Source organism: Scedosporium apiospermum (genome assembly GCF_000732125.1).
Source record: "Scedosporium apiospermum strain IHEM 14462 chromosome Unknown SEQ_SAPIO_0098, whole genome shotgun sequence".
NCBI lineage: Eukaryota > Fungi > Ascomycota > Sordariomycetes > Microascales > Microascaceae > Scedosporium > Scedosporium apiospermum.
The window spans coordinates 80,825-97,981 of record NW_015971799.1 but is presented as its reverse complement, the minus strand read 5'-3'; the positions used below and the strand labels follow the sequence as shown (position 1 = coordinate 97,981).

The following is a 17,157-nucleotide window of genomic DNA, read 5'->3' as shown; positions in this document are numbered from 1 at the left end:
CTTCTCCCAAGCCGCGCCAAGGCAAATCGGATCGCCCAATTGAACTAGGATGAATGGATGAATGCAGAGCGACCTGGATTATGCTCCCCGCCTCGACAGCTCTTGTCAAAGTGATGAGATTGAACTCTCACCGCTCGTCCCTGGTCACTGCAGTTGCATGCTCCTCCCGAGCGGTGAGGGTTTATGAACTCAGAGCAATTCGATGCGGATGAAAATGTTCATTCTTACTGAAAGAGATTTGATCATATATACATTGATATTTAACATTGCGTGAAGGGTTTGCCTTCGAAATCACCGAAAAACAGCCATCAAACCAATCTCACCAGAATCTATACTCCGCCCTCCCATTTTGACCAGCTTTAGCGCCTCGTCACCAACTCTCCGTTCTTGGAACTCATTGATAAGTGCTGCGACGTTATCAAGTGTCCAAAACCAGCAATCTTCGCATCGCGGAACCAATGCAATGGATCCATGACTGGCAAATCCTTGATCCGATCATCTCTCTGGATGTGATCCGCAAAGTCCTTGACAGACAACCTCAGCCGTCCTTCATGTGGGATGACTGCCACTCTCCCGGACTCTTCCTCTGCACTCGTGATGGAAGCGACGAGGTCATTAACGACACTGCCCACTAGGACTACATCTATATGCCCACCGACAGCGGTAAAATCGGGCCTCTTGCCAAGTGTACGAGTGATGCCAATCAGCTCCTCCAGGACCGCCGCGGCCGAGATATCCATTGTCTTTTCGGCCTCGCTCGATGGCGCAGGAACGGGGCGGTGCAGATAGACTTGCAGACCTTTTTCTGCGGCGGCCTTGCGCAAGAATGTTTCGGCCGCCCATTTGCTGGCAACATAACCGTCACTGCCATCCGTCGGCGGAGTCGTGGAATCGTAAATCTGTACCGCACCTGACGAAAGCATATGGAGCGACGCGTTGTTGGCGAGACAGAGCCGCGCTAGCTCCTTAACAGCATCGACGTTGACAGGCCGCAGACTCTCGTAGCTGTCCCAGAAGGAGCGGTTTGCGGCGCAGTTGACGACAGCGTCTGCTTTCTCTGCGAGAGCAGTAAACTCCGCGGGCAGGAGATCGAAATTCGGCTGCGACAGATCCACTTGAATGAACTTAACCTTGGTGCTGGGAGGAGAGGAGTTGGTGGCCGGCCCTTCTTTTCGGACGAGGCAATAGATGTCCTTCACGCGTGGGTCTTCAACGAGGCAGGGTAGGAGATTACGCCCTAGGTAGCCACTTGCCCCGACCAAGACGACTGAGACGTTGTCACGCTTCTTTCTTCTGGATGAGACGGCAGCACTGGATCCTCTCAGAGACTCTGGCAAGCTAGTTTCTATCTCCCAGTCGATGCCGCCTGCCCGAGAAGCCGCCTTGATCATTCTCGCCATTTTCCCGAGGGTACTCGAGTTCATCAAATCGACCAGCGGCAGAGTCGCATTGAAAGTTTTCTTCATGAGAGCCTGCAACTTGACAAGCAGAATGGAGTTGCCGCCCACGTCGAAGAAGTTGGTCTCGGGCGCCAGATCTCTGATGGTATGAGGTATGATTCTCCGCCATAACTCCGCCATTTTCTTTTCTATTCCGGTGACGGTATCCTGTTCCCCGGACGTGAAGGCATCGGGGAGAGGAATGGCTTGGATGGCCTTGCGATCGATCTTCGAGTGGGCGGTAAGGGGCATCTCGTCAAGCGGGACTAGGACGGAGGGCTGCATGTAGGATGGCAAAGGGAGCCGGGATTCGAGATGCCTAATCAGTCCCTCGCGTTGTTCTTGCGGGTAATCCGGAACGAAGACGATGTGGGCAGCGAGGAATCGTTCCTCCCCATTACCTCGTAGCGTAACCACGGCATGGGACAGCGCTCCGTTCGAGTGCTTTATGAGAACCGCCTCTATTTCCTTCAACTCAATGCGGAATCCACGTAGTTTCACTTGGGTGTCGCCTTCGATACGGCTGATCCAGTACACTCCCCCATCCTCCCGGAGTCGCCCTAGGTCTCCTGTGCGGTACAGCCTATCGTTTCCGGGTGGTGGTGATGGCCCGAACTTGTTAGGGATATAGTGAGCCTTTGTCGTTTCTTCCATTCCCAGGTAGCCGACAGTGACGCCGGGGCCCCCGACAACAATCTCGCCAGGTACTCCGACGGGCACAGGTTGGAGATCCTTATCGACGAAATAGAGTTTGTAGTTCGGCAGAATGAACCCTGCCAAGGTGGGCTCCTCCAGCTCGGTTTCACGGTACGCTATCTCGCCCTTCAGTGCGGCAGTGGTGACTTCGGCGGGGCCATAGTTATTGAAGAGTCTGAGGTTTGGCAGCGGAAGCTTGGCAAACTCCCGAATGAGGCTGGGGCTGAGATACTCCCCTCCTCCAAAGGCATATCGCCACGTCTTGCACTTGGCCAGAGTCTCCGATGCGTATTTGAACAACATCTCGTATTCGGACGGTGTACCCGATGTGTACGTCACTCCCTGTTCGACCATCAGCTTGCTGATTTCGTGTGGATCTCCTCTTTTGTCTGCTGGGACCACGTAGAGACACCCGCCGTCGGCGAGAGCTACGAAGGTCTGTTCGAGGGAGAAATCGAAGCTGAAAATACTTTGCTGCATGACGACGGAGTTTCCAGCGGGGAGATCGCAGAATTTGGAGTAAGCCTCGCACTCAGCCGCCAGGTTGCTGTGCTTCATAATGACGCCCTTGGGTTCCCCTGTGGAGCCACTTGTGAAAAGGATGACAGCATGTGAGTCTGGTCTCGCCTCGTTTGGCAACTGTCCCTGAGACAATGATGTTGCTATTTCAGATACGTTGATCTGGACGGCGTCATCGGCCGAGATCAGTGTTGTCTTCTCAGTTGTGCTCCGATCTGTCAGTATGATGGCTGGCTTCGAGGCTTTGACAATGCTGGTGAGTCGATGAATGGAGTTACGGAGATCTAGAGGTATGTAGGTTGCGCCGATGCGGAAGATGGCGAGCATAGAGCAAATCCAATCGGCGGACGGATCTTGGAAAACAGCAACAAGCGATCCTGGCGCTGCACCCACAGCAATGAGTGTCGAGGCAATTGTGTTCACACGGGCTCCCATTTCACCGTACGTTAGGTTGTTTCCGAGTCCGTCCTTTAGTGCTGGCTTCGTCCTGTGTTGGGCAATCATTTGGTCAACTCGGTGAGAAATGGTGGCAGGCCATTCGAGTTTTAATTCGGGTCCTTGAAATTGATATCAGCACATCGACTTGCAGTCTAGAAATATGGGCCATCCTATTCTCGTCTTCTTACCTCTACCAACGTCAAAAGCCTTCTCGACGTCTTTGGGATCCCAGCATGGGAGGGAAGCAGCCTCAATATCCGAGCTCCATACAAAAGTCTCGAGGACGTTCACGTAGGACCGCATGAGTAGCTCGGTACTGCTCTCCGAGTACAGCCCTGCCTGCAATCGCAAGGAAAGCAACGATTCTCCGGTAGGATTGTCCGTAATCCCCAGGGTGAGGTCGTAGCCATTCCGCGCGTTCAACCAATCTTCGTCGCTGATCTTGCATCCACCCCAGGTCGACCTTTCCTGGACGATTTGGCGGTAGTCTACAAACAGCTGGAATATCGGTGCGAAGGTGTTGGAGCGCGGAATCTTCAGCTCCTTGAGAATCACGTTCCATGGAACGATAGAACGATCGAGAGCCGCGTATGCCTTGTCACGGGCATCACGTATGAGGTCGCTGATCTTCGTCTTGGCTCCGCCTCTTGAGAAAGGCACGGGCAAAAGGTTGAGGAAGAACCCAAGGCTGCCCAAAAACTTCTTGTCCAAGCGGTTTGCATCAGCAATTCCAATGAAGCAGTCGTCTATCTCGGGGAGGAGGCGGAAAACAAGGCCCTTGAGAGCAGCGAGATAGAGATGGAACATCGTCGAGCGGTGCTTTCGGGCGAGTTGCTTGAGTTTCGTAGCGAGAGCCGGCCGAAGTGTTGCCTTTGCTTCATATTGCCAAAAGTGGTCGAGGACGGGCCGCGTTGGGGACCTGGCAAACGGGAAGAGAGGAATGGCAGGGACATCGGGATCGGGAATAATTTTATGGTATGAGTCGAGTGCCTTCTTCATTGCACCGATCTCATACTGCTCCCTCTGCCATCGAGCGAAGGCGGGATATTGGCTTTCAGGACCAAGAGGCGGCAATGGCTTTCCAGAATATGCTGCCTCGAGGTCGACGAATAAGACGGTGAAGCTGTAACCATCCCAAGATATATGATGACCACCAACAAGCAAGAAGTGGACGTTATCCGAGACGGAGAGGAGATGGATCTTTGCTGCCTCCCAGCTGCCAAGATCCCATACATGGTCGTGCATCCTCTTTAGTTCCTCCTTTGCATCAGCCTCGGACTGAAGACGCTTGTGAACTAAATGGATGGGTGATACAGGCAAGACACCTTGCATGGCAATCCGTTGCTCGCCTTCTCCAGACCAGAAAAATCGAGTTCTCAGTGCTTCGTGACGCTGCGCGAGAATCTGGACAGCCTTTCCGAGACGGGCTACATCCATCTTTCCGGTTAGTTTGAACATTACCGTCATGTCAAAGCTCCTTTTATCCTCGAGGTAGTCATTCAGGAACCAGAATCGTGCTTGGCCGTATGACATTGGAGTACATACTTCCTTTTTGGCAAGTTCCTCGAGACCTGAGCTTTTCTGAGCAAGTTTCGAAAGGCCATCAAGAAGATCTGCTTCTGGATGCTGCTCCGCTTCGGTGGCTAGTGTCTCTGTGGCCGACTCCAAGAAAGGAGAGGGTGAATCCTCCAAGGGGCTTTTCTCCTGGCCAAATTGGAAAACCTTATCCTCGCCGTCAAACGCAGATTCCTCAATATCACTAGCGGGTGTCTCTAGTGGCGTGACTGACTGGAGTGATCTGTCTCCTGGTGAGCTATGTGTCTCAGAAGAACCATCATGAGAGCTTGATTGAGCCTTTGAGGCAGGAGATGGCTCCTGTGTTTGTTCGGTAGGTTTCGCTTTGTCCGGAAGGGCGCCCAGATCTACAACGGACGTTGGCATGCACTCCATAGCCTCCTCAAGGAGATCCGTAATTGTGCTACCGCCTAGAATCTTGAGGACGGGTATATCCACTTCCAGCTCCTTCAGGAACCACGAGCGAACCTCAACCGCCATGAGCGAGTCGACGCCTTGCTCAATGAGGGACACCCTTTCGCTGACGGAATCTTCTTGGGAGATCATCAGGGTACGCTTCAGCCGTACAATAAAAGAATCTGTTGCAAAGTCAGCGGTGTAACCACAAGAGGAACGGGAATGAGGGGAATTGAAATGTTTATTATTCTTACCTTTGATGATGGCACTAGCCTCAGCCTTCGACTTGGCTTCCACCAGCTGGACTCGCACAGGCACGCTCGAGAGTTTTCCGGCGTAGGTCTGAGTGCCCGGACGTTCCATGATGAAGTGGTTGAATTTGATATCATCTCGGAACTGTGCCTTGGACTGGGTGTCTGTGTACATCGGCTGCAATCCCGTTACGAGTTCCGGGGTTTCAGAACAGCCCGGTCGACCAACGAGAATTGCTTCAGCGAATAACTGATGCAAGTCCTGCTCCGAGATATTCCTGTACCCGACTTTCTCGAAGTAATCGCCGGTCAAATCATCCGATCGTTCGACATAGCCGATGCCCATGAGCGAGCTGATGGCAATGGCGGAACCGGGGACGCCTCGCTTCCTACGCTGAGCGGCGAGAGCTGTCATGAACATGTTGGCGGCGATATAATTGCTCTGGCCGCTATTGCCGACGATACCGGTAATGGAAGAGAAGACGATGAAGAACTCTAAGGGATCATTTCTGAAGAGCTCGTCCAGAAGTATGGTGCCGGTGACTTTGGGGTCCAACACCTTGGTGAGCGTCTCAAAGGACATACCCTCGAATAGAGAGTCTTCTAGGACCATGGCTCCGTTGGCTACGCCCGCAACAGGGGGCATTGCCCCGGCTATATCTTCGTAACACTCGTGCAGAGACTCGCGGTTGGTAATATCACTTTCAAAACTCGTTAGCTCAAGCAGGGGAGAGGGAATAACGGCCACCCAGGGTATACAGGGACAAATTGTAATCACTTACAGAGGTAAGACCTTGACAGTAGCTCCCACTGCCTCCATGGACCGGATGAATTCGGGGTGCACCTTTGGCCGTCGACTGGCCAAGGCAATATGCCTTGCACCATGCTCCACCATCCATTGGCATAACGATTGCCCTACCTCACCTGCCAGGCCGACCAAGAAATACGTCTTGTCGGCTCGGAATATCACTCCGGTATCAATGGGCTGAATGCTGGCAGAAACGGCAGATTCGGAACCAGAGCAGTCGACGACTGTGAGGGGCGCCTCGTGTATTGAGAGGTTCGAGATATCTTGCAGTTTGCTGATGTGTATATTCCCAGCTTGGCTCTGGTCTTTTACCTCGCGAGCCGCAAGCCTTGCTTCCCTAAGCAGTTCAGCCACTTTGCTGGCCGAGAATCCGGCACGGAGTCCTGTCGTCGTGCCAAGGAAATGTTTGGAGCTATAAGTGATACACGATTGGGGTATGCACTTGCCGATAACGCGGCCAACCGATGCCGAGCCGGGAGCTTGAGAAAGGTCGATAAACACGGAGAGTGACGTAGGCAAAGCTCTCCTTATAAGTCTCTGAGACACATTCTCCTGAATGTAGCGCCAGCCTTTGGCCTGTTGGCTCTTGACCGAAGTTGTGATCACGACGTGAACTGAATACCGCTGGGACTGCCGCTCCAGAGCTGAGCCGATCAAGAAATCTGGCTCATGGATAACGATGGTACTTCCACGGGGCACAAACTCCAGAATGTTGGAAGCAAAGAGCTCAGCAGCGACACCTGCGAGGGCTTCAACCGGATCATCACCTTCCAGAGGCATGGCCCAGTCGGCCAACACCGTGGCTCGCGACTCCATGGCATCTGTCAAAACAAGCAACTCCTCGCCAGTAGCTTCATCAGTACCGACGCCCATCATCAGATTTCCGACGGAGGCTATATTGATGGTTTGCAGCAAAAAGTGAGAGACGTCAATAACTCTGACTCCAGCGTCGGGGACAGGTGGCCTTGAGAGGTGAAGAGGCGATGGGTATTGGAGATCGTATGACAGGCCCTCACTGGCGAACAGAATGTGAGACTCCCGGGGATTGACCGCCTTTGTTATCGTTCGGCGTGAAGAGTTGTATCGATCATTTGCCGACTCGCACTGGTAGAGACGCGGGATTATACGAGTGCCTGACTCTAGGAATACCTCCGGCTCGGTAGACCAAAGAAGATCTTGGCCTCGAGCGTCCTTCTCCCACTTCTTCAAAACCTCAAGCCGCAGCAGCTCCTCTGCGAGAACATGGGCAGTCTTGCCCTCGAGCTTATCAAGATCAAGCATCTGCAATGAAATGTTCGGGTACTCGAACCTCATAACCCTCCCAACACCGACGGTCATGAACGAGTATGGTTCCTCTGCCCTAGCACCGCGTGTAACCCACAGGATTGTGCTGGCCTGGCGCCACAGCGCCTTGATGGCGTCGAATTTCCCCGGCGTGATTGCTTTGAAAAAGGGCTCGTCGAGCTCTGTAAGTGATATGACCGTGCATCCTGGGGTGAACGATTCCGTGTCCAGTAGGCTTTCAAGAGCGCTGACCCGTTCGATGTTGCTGAATCTCGGAGCTAGAAGGCTGCCGACTTGTTCTGCGATGAGGTGAACTTCAATAGTCTCGCCGCCCACTATAACAAGCTGTGAAGTCTCCGTTGGTGGAAGGTGAGAGATGGAGAGTAAAGGCGACCGGAGAAGGCTAACGCGGTCATCGATTGCTTGTGCAACAAAGACGGTGGACACATAGAGTTTGTGGAGAGGGGGTGTGCTTGTTTCGATTCCACCAAAACCGCATTTCCGCAGCAAAGAATCCCATTGCGGCAGGGTCAAGGCCGGCCCCCGAGGTCGCCCACTCTCAGCACCAACCCACCATCCTGGCAGACTTCCCATCGGCAAACCAACACGAAGGGCATCGTTGCTAGTAAGTTCCAGAGTGATAAGGTAGCCACCAGGCTTAAGGAGTTGGCGTACGTTTATGAGCATCTCCTCCAGCTTCCCTGTGGCGTGAAGGACGTTGGAAGCAAGAACCAGATCATAGGACCCCTCGACGAAACCTTGAGAAGCTGGAGACCGATCCATGTCGAAAGTTTTGAAATCCATGCGGTTGCTAAAATCACTAAATCGATTCTGAGCAGCCTCGAAGAATCCGCTGGAGATGTCAGTATACGTGTAACTGGAGAACGAAGGCCCAAGAAGAGGGAGAATGTTCCTCGTGGATCCGCCAGTCCCAGCACCTAAATGTCCCACATCAGTATCGCGCGAGTAATAGAAGTAAAAGAAGGAAAGTGTATCATCGACATACCAATCTCGAATATTTTCATGCGTGGGTAGCGGTGTGCGACCTGGGCTATCATGCGCGCGAAGTGACGATTTGCAATGTCAAGACCCAAGCCGCCATCATAGAAGTCGAACAAGCCATCCTCAGCCATGTGTTCCAGAATTCCAGATCCCGTACGGATGACTTCCGGCAAGTTCTTTCCCACGGATTCTATAAGCCGAACGTCGGCTCTGTCGCGGTCTCTGATTACACGAGGTGTGTTAGTTGAATCCATTAGTTGCGGCAGGCCTTATGATTTTCACATACTTGTCCAACAGAGCATTGATCTGCTCTTCTGTATCGAGCTGGCAGCTTGAAGGAAGGAAGGCATTCTTTCCTCTTTTGACAAGGTCAACGGCGTGACTCGCCCAGTTGAGCAAATGCTGATAATGGGGCAGGGTGTTGGCCTTCTGCTGCGGAGTAATAGTCTCAACCAAGTTGCGAAGGTAGTAGAAGGCGACCCTCTCCGCGTTGATTGCCTTTTCAACGTCTTCTGCTGTGAGTCCATCATTGGCAGCTGCAATTACACCGTCAGGCCTATCAATCTTGTAACTGAAGCTCGAGAAGAGAACAGTGTCGTCTTCGGGTCGAGCGGCGGTAAACGGCATCAACTCCATCCCTTCAAGACGAATGAAAGTATGGGCATTATCTTGAGAGAAGATATTAATGTCGATGGTGCTCCGGGCCTCTCTAAAGTCTCTGACGAAAGCTTCCCAGGGAAGAGTCTCCTGCTTTCCTATTCCTAGAGAGGTGAAAAGGGGGTTGATTGTAATTGACTGGATTCCGACCGGGATGTACATCCCCCACATTCTTCCATCTCCTGGGCAGCTAAAGGCCGCCAGAGAAGCCTGTATAGCAGTATCGAGCATCCCTGGGTGAATTAGAAGTCGATCCTCCCAGTCTGATCCTGACTGGTCCTCGAGTGTGCCCGTGGCGTAGCCGTTCTTGCGCTTGATCGAGAGCATGCCACGGAAAGGTGGAGAGTACTCGTACCGAAGTTTGGTCAACTGATCGTAGAAGCGATCAATTTCGATTTCACTCATATTAAAGTTGTCGGTTCCAGTAAATGGGAGGCTATCAGCGTCTGGTGTCGCTAGTGATACAGTCACTTCGCCCTCGATATTGACGACCATCAATCCATTGGGTTCCATGGAAGCTCCGGAGGAGCAGGAGAATTTGGCCGAGATGCTGTCATTATCTGAATGAACCACTTTGACGCTGAAGAGGGTCTCAACACTAGAGTTTTCATCGCTGAAGGCCATGGCTCGATTGATGATGAGATTTTCGATGGTGATGAGGGCAATGGCAGAATCGGCAGCAACCGCTTTCATGGCTTCGACAACCATAGCTACGAAGCCAGCAGCAGGAAAAACGATCTGCCCTTGAATTTTGTGACCCTTAAGCCAGGAGATCTCCTTGGGCCGCAGAATGTTCCGCCATTGGATTTCGTGCGAAGTTTCTCGGTCCACACAACGTCGACCTAGGACTGGGTGTGGAGGGTCACGGGCAATCGTATGAGCGCCAGATATGCGAGACATAGACCAGAAGGCTTTCGAATGATCAAATGGATACTTCGGAAGATTCGGCACCATGCGCCGGCCGCTCGGTTTACCAGAGACGGCCTTCTCGAAGCTCTCAAAGGAGACAGAGCCTGCCCCAAGACAAGACCAGACGAGACCGAGAGCAGATGACACTTCAGTTATGTCGTCTTTTCCCCTCGAGAGTATTCCAGAGTATGGGATTCGTTCTCCTTGGACCTCTTCGAGGGTATCCAGGCATGGACCTTTAAGAGCAGGATGAGGTCCGATCTCCAAGGCTAGGTCAAAGGGGCCGCTTTGGCTAACAGCAGCCATCACTGCTGGTGCGAAGAGGACAGCATTCACCATATTGTCGGCCCAATATTTAGGATCCATGTCCTCTTCAGACATGACTAGTCCGTCGTGGACACTTGAATACCACGTCGGCCCGCCGCTAGCGGTTTTGGAGGAGGCATCGTCCATAGCTTCGATGGAGGTAAGATACGGTGCCGAGCATGGAATCATATGCCTAGAGTGGTATGCCGTGTCGACTCTGAGTCGGCGGACGAACTTCCCCTCGTCCTGGAAGATACTGATGGCTTCATCTATGGCGTCTTCGTCACCAGAGAGAGTGACGCTCGACGAAGAGTTGTGGGCGGCGACACGGATTCTGCCTTCGAAGGCGTCCAATTGACAAAATTCGGACGCATCCTCGATCGATGTTCCAACAGCCATCATGGCACCTTTTGCGCCGTTGGGCGACTTCGCAAGCTTGGCGTATAGGCCACGGTAGAACGCAATACGGATGGCAGCGCTGGCCGACAACAAACCCGCAGCGTAGGCCGCCGCAATCTCACCTACACGAAGAAGAAACCACCCCTATTAGCACCGATTTATCGTCGAAGAATGAGTATATTTACTTACCGGACGAATGGCCGACCACAGCATGGAGTTTGATGTTTGCCAAGTGCAATAGATCCACGAGGATAATCTGCACCGCCGTGCAGAGAGGCTGCGACAGGGCAGCTTCCGTGATCCTCGACGTTGCAGCGTCTGCGAATAACTGCTCCCGAAGCGACCAGTCGGGCCGGTCGCCCTGTGGCAATGAGGCCAGAACAGCGTCTAGTTCATCCAATCGCTTTGCCACGAAGGGGGAACTCTCCGCCAGCTTAGCGCCCATGCGCGGCCACTGGGCTCCCTGTCCTGTAAACACACCCAAGACGCGAGGAGAAGCGATACTGAAGTGACGCGTGCTGAGCTCGGGAGAGTTGTCGCTGGCTAAGACGGCCTCGATCTTCTGCCTGGCTTCCTCGTTCGTTGAGGCTGGGATTGCCACACGATAAGCAAGGGTAGACCGTCTTTCTTGGAGGGTATAGGCGAAGTCCCGAAGGGAGACTTGTGGGTTGGAGGTAAGGTAGTCAGAGTATGACAATAGAACGTCGCGGAGAGACCTTTCGTTAGCCGCGGAAATGGTTAAGGGCGTGAACAATGGACCAGCCGAAGGTGCAATGAGGTCTGGCTGGTAAGCCTCCACGATGGCGTGAGCATTGGTGCCGCCGAATCCTAGGCTCTCGAGTTAGTAACTAGTTCCAATACAATACAATGTGCCACTTACCGAAGCTGTTAATACTAGCCCGTCGAGGTTGACCGGGAAGAAGTTTGGGCCAGGTCTTCGGGGACGTTGGCACCTCTAGGTTCCCATAGAAGGGTACGAGTCTTGGGTTCAGATGGCTGAAGTGCATATTTGGTGGGATGATTCCATGTTGAAGAGCCAGCGAGGTGCCCATGAGACTGGCCAATCCCGCAGTGCCCTCGGTGTGTCCAATAACTGTCTTGATGGAACCAACGTAGAGCTTGTCCGATGCTCCCTTCGAGTGAAAAGCCTGGAAAATAGCCTCCGCTTCCTGAGGATCACCGGCCGGAGTTCCAGTGCCATGAGCATGGAAGAATTGCGGGCGATCCTCCGGCTTGTCAATGTTCAAGCCAGCTCGAGCATATGTGTCTCGGATGAGAGCCGCTTGAGCCGCTGAACTGGGCATGGTCAACCCTGCTGTCTTCCCATCTTGGTTGACTCCAGTGGCGCGGATGACGCAGTCGATGTGATCTCCGTCCTTCAATGCCGCGCTCAGGGGCTTTAAGACGACGGCTGCGATGCCCTCTCCTCGACCATACCCGTCAACATCTTTGTCCCACATCTTGGACCTTCCGGAGGGAGACAACATGTGCAAATTGCTTTCAGCGATATAGGTTGCTGCGGAATGTGGAGTGGTCAGAGAAAGAACCCGTGTGCATTTTACTCCCAGAGAGGGTGCATATGGAGGACACAAACTTACCTGGACTTAGGAGAAGATTCGCCCCCGCTGCGATAGCCACTCGACATTCGTTGTTGCGCAAGGCCTGGACGGCCAAATGGACAGCAACCAAGCTCGATGAACAAGCAGTATCGAGAGTGATCGAGGGCCCATGCCAATCGAAGAAATAAGAAATGCGGTTTGACAAAATGCTTCGAGCCACCCCGGTGGCGCTGTACTGGGGAAGAGTCTCCCAATCTTTGTAAAACGCGCCACCCCAGTCATCCCCCATAATACCGACCATCACCGCAGTAGACGATCCACGCAGTCCCTCGATCGTTTGGCCAGCTGCGCAGAGTGAGTCGTAGACGGTTTCCATCAGCATCCTCTGCTGAGGATCAATGGCTTCGCTCTCAGCAGGCTGGATGTTGAAGAAGCCGTTATCAAATTCCGCCGGATCTTCATCCAGAAAGTAAGACGACTGGACATTGGTGGTTCCATGGTGTTCAGCGTTCTCATTGAAGAACGCATTGGGGTCAAAGCGGCGACCCCCTGGGACCTTGCGCAGGAGATCTCGCGGCTCTCGGAGAAGCTCCCAGAGCTTCGAGGGAGTGTCCGAGCCTCCTGGAAAGCGGCAAGCACTTCCGATGATTGCGATGGGTTCATGAGACGGCATGTCGGTGGTGTTTTCCGGTTAAGACCGAACAACAAAAGAAGATTTTAAGTGGTACCAGACACAACAAGATAGGGTCTTTGGAGAAACTCCAAACTGTGGGCAAATTGACAACCACTCTTAGACGACAGGGACGATGAGGTTCAGGCTCAAAGGGCCATAAAAGTCCAAAGTGATTCCAGATCGGAATTCCGTTCCTAATAGTTGGAAGCCAATGAGCTCAGTAGAATGAGGACGTCTCAGTCCGAAGTCTACCAAGGCCGAAAAGAACCGAAATCCTGCGATATTGCCGTATGGTTCGGCCGGATTACATGAAGACCAAGAGCCAAGGGCTGCCCACCAACATGCTGATACCCCTGGCAAGATCAGACGGTCTCTGAATTGTCCCATGTGGTAACATTGATGCAGTTGTGGCGTACAGAAACATGACCAGGAATCCGGTTGGCGCTGTTCAGCAATAGATAGACTCACAAGGAACCAGCCATGTCATGGGGATCGCTCACGACTCTAACGCTCTTCTCTTTATTTGGAATCTCGGTGTATTCCAGTATTCTAGGTAAGGATAGGATAGCCAATATCATCATTCCAGCTTCTAGTTCAAACTACTCACTTATCTCTTATTATTCAACAGTACCATTAAAATTTAGCGTGGGCCTCGACCACAATTGCCCTTCCATTGATGGTTCCGGCACCAGACTGGGGAAATGATAGTCCGGCATCCAGTCAAAAAATCCTTCTCCTCTCTGTTAGCCAGCAATTCATTCAACGGTGCAAAAATGGCAAGCTCGGTCGGGAATCGAGAAGCCAGAATGAAACGTACCTGGAAAGCATGGCGCTGCTGTAGGCATAGGGGTGGAGTCGGGTAATATCATGTCTCGAGATCCGGAAGAATCCGGCCCAAGCCTGGAATCTCCAAGAACATACTGAAGAGCAGCGGTGGCCTTTCGTGCTTCAGTAGATTCAGCGCTTAACCTCAGCCATATGTCTAGGGATGCCCTCAGTAGCTGTTTAATTTTGTTTACTGGGGCGGCTTCGGCGTCGCCTGGGCTGCCACGCTGTTCTTCCCGGTCCGCGCAATGGACTCGGAGATAGAAGCATAACACGCTGGTGGCGAGAAGGAACTCATGAGTGCACGCGGTAGATACCCTCCAGCGAACTTGATACAGCCGACCGTCCACCTCGGTCTCCTCGTCAATGAGATGTTGAAATTCTAGAATTCCTACGGCAGCCGTTAGACACGCGGAACGAGAATAGGCATACTCCTGTCGAAGCCTTGATGGCGCCAGGAATTTCTTATGCAAGACGATTTTCAGCCTCTGGGTAAACATCTCCAGCCAGATCCTCTGCATAAGAATCTGCGGCGAGACGGTGAGGGATGATGCAAGACTTTCCCACTTCATACTGGACGGCAAGGCATCTCGGGCCTCGTTGATCTGCTTATCAAGCTCTAGGACCATCTCGTAGGAGTACGGTCGGGGATTGGTCGCCAAGTCGGCAACCTTTACACCAACTGAGAGAATCCTGAGCTTCGCTAGAGTGTACAGGATGGGGGTTATCTCTGTCTCCGGGCGAGAAGGGGGCAACTCGGCCGTATGCTCGTCAAAGTCGGAGTCATCTAGGTTCCGCGGCTCGGCGGTATTCGTTTGGCTTTCTTTGATCAGACGGGGCAAGCCAAGTTGCGTCGAGACGCTGAAGTCCAGTTGAACAATCATTGCCCAGACACGCCTCCGCAGCTCTCCTACGAAAGGGGAGATGTTGGGAAAGTGGGTGGCATCCCGATGGTATCCCATGTGTATAGCTATTTGAGTTATATTGCCCACCAGGACCCAGATGCCAACCTCCATCTCCTTGCGGGTGAAGACCTCGACAAGGAAGTAGAGAATCAAAGTCTCCAGCACGTATGGTCCACCTTTTGCGTAGTGGCCGAGGTTAAGGCACTGTATTATCTTTTCTCGGAAAGTATCCACAGCCGTCTGGCCCCCAGGAGCCTGTGACTGCGGTGTACAACGCCTGCCCGTAGGGAAACCGTTGGCAGGGGCAAGAAAAGCTTGATGGAATTGCGTCGATAAGCACATCATGCCGAATAGAAGGCCAACCCACATCACTGGTGTGGATTGTGGGTGCTTCCAAAATTCGTCATACTGCGGTTCGCAGTCAGCAACCAGTCAATAGATGCAAAGCGAGCCCAGGAACGGAGCATAAAGCAAAAAGAACTGTGAGAGGGGTGGGTGGTATACCTCTCGGAGGAACTTGTCCCGATGAACAACACCTAGCCTCCGGTCAGTAGTAAGTCAAGTGGAGAAGCGAACAAAAAATTAGAAATAGAAAAGGAATACAACGGAGTTTTTCGGAGGCTCGGCAAAGATTAACAAGATTTACCTGCAGCCATGTCTAAGTCGTTGAAATAACGAGCTACTAGTCTATCCACAGCTGTCCGAGGTGGGACCGCGTCGAGAATGGAGGTGAGGGACGTATGCATTGAACAACCATACAGTAGCTGGGGACTGAGAAGATGGCCCTGCAGATGGACGGGAGGGTCGGAGCTCCGAGCGCGGGCCTCATCCTCCTTTTCGAAGTGGTCCCGGAGTTCGGTGATTCGGTCGAGTACGGCGGCCCAGTGTGCGCTGCCGACAAAACTAACACCTGATTCCCGAATTCTGATACTACCATAGTCAGATGGGGATGGCGGCACGTCGTGCAGCCCCTCTGGTCCGGCTGTCGCTTCGCAAAGCTGGTGTTGGGTTCCGGGTGGCGGGATAGCCTGGCCAGGAGAGCTGTCGTCCGGAGTGACCGGCGGGGGGTGGTCTGACAGGGGACTTCGAGGACTGGCACCGCCCTGCTGCATAAGCGTTATGACCAGATTTTCGAGCTGGTTGATGCGATCCTGCACATAGTTGCTCCCATGCGGCAGTCCCAGAGCCGTTGCACGGGAGGTGGTGGAGGGGTAGGTACAGGAAGAGCCTCGTCCCCTACTCGAGCAATTGGCGCAGGGGTGCAGACGGTCGCATCGCACCCTACCAGCCCATATTAGCTCTCCAAGTCAACATAGTTAGCCAGCCCGAGTCCCGAGTAAAGGTGGGGGAGTGACCGAAGACCGCAGCAGAGGCGTCGGACGATCACTCTACACATCGGGGATAGTGTAACGTATGTAGGTTTTCGGGAAAAAGTGGTGTAAGCCGGCGGGTTCACGGTTCACTCACTTCCGCCTCCGACACTCGTCACAGCTCAACTGTGGCTTGTCTCGGCGCCTGGCAACAGGTGGGGGGCGTCGACGTTCCCTCTCGCTTGAGGGGGTGGTTGTGGCTGTAAATCCCTGGGCTGGGTCTTGGATCATTGCGCCAGGAGGAACATTGATGTCTGGCATGGCCGTTGTTGATGATATGAATTGATAGGGTTTATGCCTTTTTTGATGACCCTGGAAAATTATACACACGGAGTAATCCGTCGGTTGAGGGAGCTGTCTTGGTGGAAGGGATGACGGGGATTACGGCGGACGGTGAGGTGGCACGGTGGGAGGCTAAGTATCCCCCTATTAAGACGACAGCCACGTGTTTCGGACATCCGCGGATGGTCGTACAGTCTTTGCTCCGAGTCTTACGTGGCAATTCATCAGTCTAATGCTATACCTCATTTGTGTATAATGGTTAGCAGCTTTGGAACATCAAAGTTGAAACCGCGCCACACCCTGAAATACGACGACCCGTAGCGTCGCGTCCATGAGACGCAGGGAGGATACGCTAAATTCAACGGTGTACGCCTTATACGATGCCCTCGTAGCTGAATAAATTGTAACAGTATTCATTCATTCATTTCATTCGTACAGCCGTACTCCGACCTACCCTCAAAAGAACATATAGGCTCTCCTGCCAGCAGTATATTCGACATCAACCAACTCCGAAAGGTCACAAAGCAAGAAAGACATTTCTATGTGCAATCGTATTCAACCCCGTTTAAATTTCTTGGGTTTTTTTGGTAATTCCTTCGTATCACCATCCCTTCATCGCGCCTGTTGAGCTTCTGAGCGGGCGCTGATGAAGCTGGGCTGGACTGCCCGTGTAAGTGCGTAACTAGATTGACCACATCCATTTTAGTCTCTTATTGTATACCTTTGTATTGTACTCTATCGGATTTAAGCAGCCAGACCTCCGTCTTGGCGGCATGATATTGAACCGACAATGTCCGCCAGCCGATCTCTCGGGTACAAGTCAAGAGGAACGCCGACCTGGGCCAGGATGCTGGTTAGCGGATG

At 52.9% G+C, this 17,157-nt stretch overlaps 1 protein-coding gene across 1 annotated transcript; it reads right to left on the bottom strand.

Annotated features, from left to right (window-relative positions):
• Window positions 1-359: 359 nt before the first annotated feature.
• On the bottom strand, window positions 360-16,272 carry SAPIO_CDS5205 (uncharacterized protein; the record flags this gene model as incomplete). Its single annotated transcript, XM_016787576.1, has 12 exons — window positions 360-3,211; window positions 3,281-5,245; window positions 5,318-6,015; window positions 6,097-8,344; window positions 8,413-8,630; window positions 8,695-10,801; window positions 10,869-11,507; window positions 11,560-12,195; window positions 12,278-12,859; window positions 13,729-14,845; window positions 15,355-15,922; window positions 16,109-16,272. The coding sequence occupies 12 exons, from the start codon at window positions 16,270-16,272 to the stop codon at window positions 360-362; spliced, it is 13,794 nt and encodes a 4,597-aa protein (XP_016642591.1).
• Between the last annotated feature and the right edge of the window lie 885 nt (window positions 16,273-17,157).